Source organism: Arvicanthis niloticus, chromosome 23 (assembly GCF_011762505.2).
Source record: "Arvicanthis niloticus isolate mArvNil1 chromosome 23, mArvNil1.pat.X, whole genome shotgun sequence".
In the NCBI taxonomy this organism is placed as follows: domain Eukaryota; kingdom Metazoa; phylum Chordata; class Mammalia; order Rodentia; family Muridae; genus Arvicanthis; species Arvicanthis niloticus.
The window spans coordinates 10584820-10594784 of NC_133430.1; the positions used below are offsets into that span (position 1 = coordinate 10584820).

The 9965-nt window shown below is 50.5% G+C and overlaps 1 protein-coding gene across 2 annotated transcripts in view; it reads right to left on the reverse strand.

Annotated features, from left to right (window-relative positions):
* Eml1 (EMAP like 1) overlaps positions 1-9965 on the reverse strand; it is a 155132-nt gene extending 145167 nt beyond the window's left edge. The window contains exon 1 of one of the 2 annotated variants that reach the window (XM_076921219.1): positions 9802-9965. In XM_076921219.1, the coding sequence (XP_076777334.1) occupies positions 9802-9829 (28 nt within the window). In that variant the 5' untranslated portion in view covers positions 9830-9965. The remainder of the gene's footprint in view (positions 1-9801) is intronic. The other variant, XM_076921217.1, reaches the window with a different exon arrangement.

Consider the following 9965-nt stretch of genomic DNA (forward strand, 5'->3'; position numbering starts at 1 on the left):
CACAGTATGCCATCCTTAACATCCTTGGAGCTCACAGATCTTGAATGTGCTTCTTCAGCCTCAGTAAGATTCTGATCCAGGTTCCTCCCCATCCTTCTCCCTTCTCCTTTCTCCCTTCTCCCTGCTCCCTTCTCCCTTCTCCCTGCTCCCTGCTCCCTACTCCCTGCTCCCCGCCCCTCTCCCTGTGCCCCGCCCCTCTCCCTGCTCCCCGCCCCTCTCCCTGCCCCTGCCCCTGCCCTCTGCTCCCTGATCCCCTTCCCTCCCCTCTTCCTGCTCCCTGCTCCAGCCTCTGGTAAGCACCATGCTACACTCCTTGTTTACATGTCGATTCTTTTAGATTGCGCATGGGAGTGAGGTGGTGGTATTTGTCTTTTGATGCCAGACTCATTATTATGTTGAGTAACATGATTCCATTCCATGTTATCACAAATGGCTGGCTTTCCTTCCTTTTTTTACGGCTGACTAACCCACCAATGTACACATCATTCTGGGCAAGGATTTTCTTTTCAATATCTCAAAAGCATAAACAGCCAGGTGGGATTATATCCCATGAATAAGCTCCTTCAGTGCAAAGGAACCAATCCACAAGGCAGAGACCAACTCCCGGAGGCATACGACTGCCATATGATGCAAAGTACAGTCACCCTCAGTGTCCCTACCTGCTGCATCTCGGATCCAACCAACTGGGAAACAGTATCCAAAAGCAAAGTATCGTGGCATAGCTGACATGTGCTATGTAATTAGGGCTACGGTCTCATTTATTGGACACCTTGTCATTTCTTCCTATACAGCACAGTGTGGTAGCTTTTCCTAGCCTCTGCCAGTGGCAGGGAGTATAAGTCGCCTAGAGATGATGTGAAGAAGTACGCTAGAGGATTAGTCAGTTGTATGCAAATACCGCATCATTTTTTACAGCAACTTGAGAATGCTTAGATCCTGGTATCCTCAGGGGTCATGGAAGGGTCACTAAAGGAGAACCACAGACATCGAACAGAAGGTTAATATGCGGGACACATAGGAAATTCATGGGGCTGGAAGGATGGCTCAGGGGCTAAGCATGAATAGCTCCTGTAGAGGGCCCACATCAGGGGGTCCACAACTACCTGTAACTCCAGCTCCAAGGGATCTGACATCCTTTCCTGCCTATCTTAGGCACCCACATGTACATGAACATACACTCACACACAGAGGAAAGAGGGAAAGAGGGAAAGAGGGGGAAGGAGGGAGGAGGGATCTTAGAAAGAAAAAAAATGAAGCCAAACGTCATGGTTCACGCCTATGATCCCAGCAATGAGGAAGCCAAGGCAAGAGGAGTGCTGTGATTTTGAGGTTAGCCTGGGCTACATAGTGGGTTACAGACCAGCCTCGATTACAGTATAGACTCCAGCTCATTAAAAATATTTTTTTAATTAAAAAGGACCATCAGAATGGTGGTGTATCCCTTAAATCCCATCATGGGGGAGGCAGAGGCAGGAAAAACTCTGTGAGTTTAAGAGCAACCTAGAAAAAAAAAAAGAAAGAAAGAAAGAAAGAAAGAAAGAAAAGAAAAGAAAAGAAAAAAAGAAGCTGGGCAGTGGTGGCACACGCCTTTAATCCCAGCACTTGGGAGGCAGAGGCAGGCGGATTTCTGAGTTCGAGGCCAGCCTGGTCTATAGCGTGAGTTCCAGGACAGCCAGGACTACACAGAGAAACCCTGTCTCGAAAAAACAAAACAAAACAAAAAGCAGCCTAGTCTACAAAGTGAGTTCCAAGACAGAGCTACATAGTAAGAGCCCGTCACAAAAGAACTTAAAAACTAAAAACTTATAAAGGAGGAGATCAAAGAAAGAAAGAAACTCCAATAGCTGCTCCATAGTGAAGAACCAAACAATCCAAATATAAAATCAAGAGCCAGACGGGACGTTTCTCAAAAGAGGACGTCCAGACAGCCAGGCGGGATGTGCAAACACCCTCGGCACCAGAGATCACCAGAGCAATGCAAACTAAAATCACAGTAGGCGTCACCTCACACCTGTTAGAAAGGCTGGGATCAAAGGGAAGAGAGACCAGAGAGAAGGTTTCATGCGAGAGATGCACTTGACTAGCAGGCCCAAAACCCCGAGGTCAAGGTCAAGAGCCCTTGGAAAGGCGAATGTAGAAAAGAAACTCAGGTTGTTCTCTGACCCTGCACATGTGCTCAAGCATGGTTGGACACACACACAGCATGCACATACACACACGCATATCACTTGTGCACACACACACACACACACACACACATCATCTGCACACACACATACACACACACTATATAAAACATTTTAAAAAGTCGAAAAACTACAGAAGAGCCTTCATCCATGGCTGGTGGGAATATGAGCTGGTCCAGCCTCTATGAAAATCAGTACAGTTCCTCAAAGAATTAAAAATAGACACACCATCTGATCCAGACATCTCTCTCCTGGGGAAACAGAATCAGTTTAGGGACATCTGCACTCCAGGCAGCGCCGTCAAGACAGCCAAGAGACAGAAGCAGCCTAAGTGTCCATGAACAGACGAAGGGATATTTTTGTGCTTTTAAGTGCAAATTCACGTCTGTGGGAGAGCAAGATGGCTTGGAAATTCTCGCCCCTCGCTTTGGATGATTGGCATTTTGAAAGCCACGTGACCTACCCACACCCGTCTGCTAGCCGCGGTTTACACAATACAGTTTGAGCTTTCCATAATTGAAGTGGATTACTGTACAGTTACCAAAAAAATCTGTTGAGGTGGGGAGACAACAAGGAATAACTACTACAGTGCTGTTCACTCAGACACCACTTTCCCTCTTGCCTTTATGTAAGTCATGTGACATGCTTTGGCCAATGAGATGCCAGCATAGCCATGCCCATCACTTCTTGTTGGACCGTATGATTGGCCATGCTAGTGTCTCGCTCTCCGGACCTGGGTCTGTATCCCAATAGATGCTTCTGTGTAAGGGACCGGATCTACCTGGACCAGACCTGGGATGAACTTTGCATGAATGAGCGTCCTGTACCACTACGAACCACTGCCATTTGGGTTTTCCACAGCAAACCGAGCCTGTCTGGACTTCTGGTGCAGTCGCTAAAACCCAAGACGCCATTCTCATGAGTATCAACCTCAAAAGCGAAGTGCATAGAGCTAAGGTGTGAGGCACGGCCTGGGTAGCCACTGATGGGCTAAACATGCCTCAGCCGACTTCCAGTGCTTATTTAGACTATATAATATTGAGAAGAAAATACTCTGGGGTTCAAAATGCTAATAACTTTCTTTTAAAAAATACAATACGTGAACCTGGTGAGATGGCTCAGGGGATAAAGGCACTTGCTGTCAAGCTGACGGGCTGAGTTTTATATCCAGAGCCCACTTGGTAGAAGAAGGAAACTGATTCCCTTACATTGTCCCCTGAACACAGGTGTGTGCACGTGTCTGTGTGTGTGTGCGTGTGCGTGTGCATGTGTGTGCGCGTGCACGCGCGCGCGCTCCTGCCAGGACCCACGTGGTGGAAGGAGAAAACCCACTCAGACAAGCTGTCTCCTCATCACCACACGTACATATGGCACACACTCAAACTATGTACACACATATACATGCGAAATGAATAAACAAGATATAATAAATTAAAACAAATAAACATCTTGCTCTCTTAACCATGCTCAATCCCACTTGACCCAAAATTCCCATATTGAACGCCTAACAGCTTCCTCTGCGCTTGCCCTGTGTTTCTTCTTGTAAACAGGAAGTCCTCGTAGGTTCTGGAGACACTGGAGCAGGGCTCAAGCAATGAGCATTCATTCATATGTCGATCAGAGTTAAGGTCATGTGTGGGGACCACACTGAGCCTGTATGAGCACATGCAGGGGCCACATGTGCACAGACAGTCACGTGTGGCTAACCTGAGAGATTGGGGGCCAGAAAGTGTCAAATATGGCAACAAATAACTTCCCTGAATCCAGAAAGAGAAGGAGGCCTGTGCCAGAACACAGGATAATGAGGGCTTCAGTTGTCCCCAGACACCCAATACCTCAGCACTCCGGCAAGTGGCACAAAGCATAGGATAGGCTGGGCTGTCATTCCTCAGTAACACTGCCCAGTGAGACGACAGGAGGTAGAGGGGTGTTCCAACGTGCACTGCCCCTAGAGCTGCAAATCTCAGGGAAGGGTCCCTGAAGAAAGCAGACCCTCCTTCAGTGTCTGGTGATAGCCTTGCTTTGAACAGAAGGGAGAGAGTGTTGGGGTGCCGTGGGACCTGTTAGAGAGGGCACCCTGAGAACAGTTCATAGGGCCATGGCTGGTCTTCCTTCCTCTCTTGGGCTCAGTTTCCCCCTGCACACTGTGGAGACTATAAGCTGGAAGCATGATATAAATCACGATAAAGGACCAGCAATGAGAGAGCCCACCCAGGGCTTCTACCTGCATCTGCTCTGTCCCACACCCAAACCCTCCCAGGAGGCAGTGCAACGACGCTCAGGCTAATCCCTTCGTGCCAGCTATATCTTGAGTGCTCACCACGACTGTAGTGACACTTTAAAGAGAGCCACCTCCTCCCTCCTGCCTCTCCCAGGCTCCTCATTTATAGGGAAGTGACAGGCATCATTTCATGGGATCCCTACAACGTCCCAATGTCATGGTGTCACCTCCACCTCACAGCTGAGACTAAGAAGTTCTACTGGAGGGAAGAGAGGGCAGGTAGGGAGGAACAGAGGGAAGGGAAACTGAGGTCAGGATCTGATGAATGAGAGAATAAAGAACAGAAGGAGGAGAGGAAGGAGGAAGAGGAAGAAGAGGACAGAGAGGAGGAAGAAGAGGAAGAAGAAGAGGAGGAGGGGGAGGAAAAGGAGGAAGAAGAGAAAGAAAAGGAGGAAGAAGAGAAGGGGAGGAGAAGGAAGAAGAGGAGGAAGAGGAGGAAGAGGAAGAGGAGAAAGTTGTTGAAGTTCTGCTCCACCTCCTGACCTCCAGAGTCTTTCTCCAGTGCCTCTGTCCACTTCAACAATCCAGACCCCTCCTGGGTCCAGAGTCCTTCCTGGCTCCCTTCTACCTATACAATGAAGCCTGAGTGCAGTTGCCTGGCTAGGCAGGGGCACATCAGGAAGCCATCAAACCCAGAAGGCAGGCAGTCTGAATTAGAGCCTCGGAGCCCAGAGACCCCTCTAAGAGCGGTGTCCCAGACAGCTTTGTGGTTTGCATCTTGGGTGTCCCTTAGAGGGGCAAAGTCTAGAGATATTAGGATCCTATCCCCTCCCCCATCTCCCTCTGCTTCCTGTGTTCACACCATAATGTCCTGGCTGCCACAGGCCCAGAGCCACAATTCCAAGTGACCATGTACTGAGACCCTACAGTGAAGCCAAAATGACCTGACATCTTTGTGATGTGGCAGCCTTGGGACTTTGTCACTGTCTCAGAAAGCAGGTGAACAGAGTGCTTGGGCATCTCCTCCAGAGATGCTTACCAGGCTCTGAAGCTGGGTATCAATCATCCAGTCAGCAGCCACCGAGGAGGACAGAACCCAGGCTGCTTTGCTCTCTCTAAGCCTCGGGAACACAGAGATCACATCCATCTGTAAAGTTCAACCAACTCTGCTTTTGAAGAAACTCCATTTTGTGCGAGACCAGGGGCTAAACTCCAATTCCAGAAAGAAAACCACAAAGTCCGCTTGAGCAAACATCTCAGTAGCAGGGTCAAGGTACATATAGATAACTTGAGACATCCTGCAGAGAATAGATAACTTAGACATCCTGTTTGTTAGGTGGTTTTGTCCCTGAATTCGGTTCCCAAAGACTATACCAGAAATGCAGTTTTTAAAATATTAACTTGCTGATCTGCATAGAAATTCCCCAAGCATCGCTAGACTCGGGGCTCTCACTCTGACCTGCTGTGATGGTGACCATGAGAGTCCTTCCTTGAGAACTAATAAAGACTTATGTGTTTATATCTCAAACAGTGCCTGGTTGTCTCTGGGGTTTCTGTGACTTGGGCATAACACCTCCTCTTGGTGTTCTGGGCCCAGCTCATGTGTCTTGAGAAGCATAAGGCAGAGAGCTGGGCTCAGATCCTCAGAGAGACCCAGGCTAGCCCAGCCCTTTTCTGGAGCCAGTGGCCTGAAGTCACCTTGAAGACTTCCTCTATGTCCCAGGGTCACTCCTGGGGTTTTCTCTGCCCCTTTCCTTCACAGTGTCTGCCTACCCGTAATCCAGGGCAGGAACAGCTGTCAGGCCTGTCCTCCCAGGTCTGCACAGCTGCACTGGAGTCTGGGGCAGCGTCGATTTGAGGAGCCTCCAGGGAGAAACTCAAGTAAGCTGGGGTCGACCAGGGTAAGGAAAGAGGTGGAGGCTGTCTTTAGTGCCTGCTTAGGGAGAGACCTTGGGAGAAAGAAATTGGGTGTGCCTGGAGGGACTAGGTAAGCCATGGGTGGTTCCTCGGTGTCCTGGGCACTATTCTTGGGGCTATGCCTTGAGGCAGAGAGCCAAGCACTTCAAGAGATAAGTATCAGGAGTGCCTGGGAGGATGTCAGGGTTCTCTTAGAGGAAGCTTTTGGCAAAGGAGTATGAAGGAAGTTGACGTTTATAGAACAACTCTCCTCCAATGACAGCACCAAGAGCAGCCATGTCTCAAGGGACAAGTGGAGTGACCGCACTGGAACTGGCACAAGTTACACAGCAGGAAACAGAAAATCACACAACAACCAAGTATGCACTCAGTTACCATCCCCCACACACTCAGTTACTATCCCCCACACACTCAGTTACTGTCCCCACACCACATACAGAGTCTCCCCCCAACCTTCACCCAAGCCATGCTCTCCAACAGAACAAATGTTCACCCATCAGGTAAGTGAGTTGCCCAAGGCCACAGCTCTGTGAGTGGTAGCAGGGATTTGAACCCTGAGCTGGTTGGACTATCTTCACTGCTCTCTGATGATGCAGCACCCACAGAGAAACTGACAGCCCAGAGGCCTGCATGCTCCTCCTACTGCAAGGGACTGGATATTGTAAAGAATGCTGGGGTTTTACCACTGATGAAACTAAAGCCTTATCTAGTGAAGTGATGCATCCAAGTCTCTCCTGCGCCCAGGAAGTAGAGTCGAGTCTAAAACACAGGCATTGAAAACACTGTGCCTTCAGTGGGTCGGCAGTTCCTGCTATAAATACAGTGCTGACTCTTGGGTAACCTTAAGCCTCCTGTAGGCTTGCCCAGCCAGGCCTAAGGCCATAAATCCCAGAGTCTACACCGCCTGCTGGGCTCCCCTCTTGACAGAATTTTCCCCAATGCCCTAACAAGGTACCACATTTTTTTTTTTTACAGGCTCCAGATGATTGGAGGCAGTGTTGAGCTATCTAGCTATCTCTGAGAGGGGGTGTGGCTGAAGGCAAGATGACCCTCCTGGAATAAGGACCTAACCAGAGTACCGAGCACAGAGAACAGGGGTGCTGAGTCCAGCCTCTGCTAGACCCTATAGCAATGACCTTGGACGTGTCTTCTGCCCCCTGGACTTCAGTTTCCTAAACAGTGGAGTCAGGTCACTTGCCTCTAGGCAGTAAATGAATGGCACATCTAAAATGCCCAGGACTAGGAAGGTGTCCAGGTATCTTCACTCCATTCTCTGCCTTGTAGTTTATTTATTGTCTGAACTATAAAGCCCCTCACACTGCTAATAAAGACTGGCATCATTTTTAAGGGTGCAGCATGAAGAACAGAGTCCCGTCGCAGGCCTCTTTGAATGGATGAGCAATGCCCAAGGGCTCACAAGCCTCAAGAATGTTGAGACTGTTTGTACAGGCCCTGAGACTGGTGAGGGACAACAGGGAGATGTCACTGAGCTTCCTGAGCCTGCTGCTGGAGGCAGGAGGACCAGAGAAACCTGAATGTCTGGAGATGAAGTCAAGGAGACGTCTGAACAGAGAGAGCAAGGAGAATCTCCTCTGCTGCAGGCTGCAGCCTTGGGCCAGTTTGTTGTTTGAGAAAGCCTGTTTCTTTCTCTCTCTCTCTCTCTCTCTCTCTCTCTCTCTCTCTCTCTCTCTCCCTCCCTCCCTCCCTCCCTCCCTCCCTCTTCCCTCCCTCCCTCCCTCCCTCCCTCCTCTTTCTTTTTACTATTTTTTTTTTAAGATAGGATCTCTCTATGTACCTGAAGCTGGCCTAAAACTTGAAATCCTCCTGTCTCAGTCTCCTCAGTAGGACCTGTTCATATTCTCAGATGAAGCTCTGTCAGACCCATATAAGGAAGATAAAGACCATTGCACTGTATTTTACAGCCAGGAAAATGATGCTAGGAGCTTACTCGGGGCCTCTTGTCAGAGCTGAGCCAGGACAAAGCAAGCCAGTGCTGACCCTACCCCCAGCCTCCCAGCCCAATGCCCCTCTCCTAGACAAGGAAGAGACAGAGAGGATAAGTCTCCTCCTGGCTCCAGGCTTAGCATACCATGTACGCTCAGTGCCATACCACTGTCCTGGCAGCCTAAATATTGTCTTGGCCTTCCTGAAATACTCTACCTACGGGTGGCTTTACAGGCTGCTAAAACTAGGGCTCTGTCCCTGGTGCAGGGAGAGAGCTATTCCGGGTTTGTGTCAGGTGTGGGGCCAGGCCAGCCAGAGACTGCCGTTGGCAGCTCCCCAGGCACCGGTGGCCTCCACAGCCCTAAGAGCAATGCTCGGCAGCCGGCTCTGCTGGCGCCCAGTGGAAGCGGGCGAGGTCAGCCTGCTTTTGTCTATGTCTCCCTCCTGACACACGGGCACATACAGAGCCAGCCCCGGACTGTCCATCAGATATCACAGGGCCTCCTGGGACAGCGTGGCGTGCCTGTGAATGCCTAAGAATTGGGAAGGTAAGGTTTTAGGATAAAGACTGTATGGGCCAGAGCTGAGCCATGTCTTACCAAGGACACCACTGAGGGGAGATGCCCAGGCCACGCGTGCTTCTGAGCATCTGCCCACGGTACCTACTTATCCTGTCTCAGACGAACTGCTGTACTGATGGTACACTGATACCAGCAGACACTTCTGTACATTATCATAATCTTCACAAACTGTGCAGTTAAGTGCGTAACCACATCCATCCCCGTTGTCACCCACAGACACTGAAGCGCAGAGACATTAAACCACTTGACCATGTCACACAGCCTGGAAGCGAAAGATTAGAGACCATAGCCTGGACAGCTTCCTCCAGAGCCCCCCCACCCCACCCCCTGGTAAACACTGCGTATGTGGTTCTCAGCTTCCACTATTTGAGGTAGCCGATCCCCGCTACATGTCAGGGTCTAAGGGCAGGACCTGGATTCTGACTGCATCTCTTCTCACCTGTATCCCCAGCCACCTCCCTCCCGCCCAGGAGAAATCCTCAGGAGCTGATCTCCATGGTGAAGTGATCAGAAGAACATCCCAGTAGGCTCAGAATTCTGGGAAACCTCCCAGGACCTCCAAGATCGTCCCAGCTTAATGTTTACACCCCCTTCCATTGCATACGGTGTCAAAGGTCATGCACCCTGCACCCACTTTGAAGCCCAGCCCCACAGCTTGATCCCTGAATCCTGTGGTCAGCCCTGCCCCTTCTCCAGGCTGACAGCCCGAGAATTTGTTAGAGGTACAGCTTCCTGCTAAAGCCTACTAGGAAATCAGGGGGTGCGGCCAGGGCTGAGCTTTGAAACTCAAATTGCCTCTGCTGGGCTGCAGCTCTCAGGAGTCAAGCTAAGAGGAAGGGGTCCTCACTTTGCTGCTGCCTGCAGCCCGTGGGGGGCCGGGTGCCCTTGGTGACCGGAGGCCTTTGCCTTTGCAACCGGAGCCATGGCCGGTAAATATAGCACCGCCACTCACCAGCTGAGGGGCCCTCGCCGTCCGACATGGTGGGGGAGATGGGCAGCCAGCTGGCCACCAGCCTGCAGGGACACTCAGAGCCCTCAACAGCCGTCACCCACCCAGCCTGGCTTGGGACTGCTCCGTGTCCAGCCCCTAAGCAGTGTCCTGCCTCGCCAGCCTGG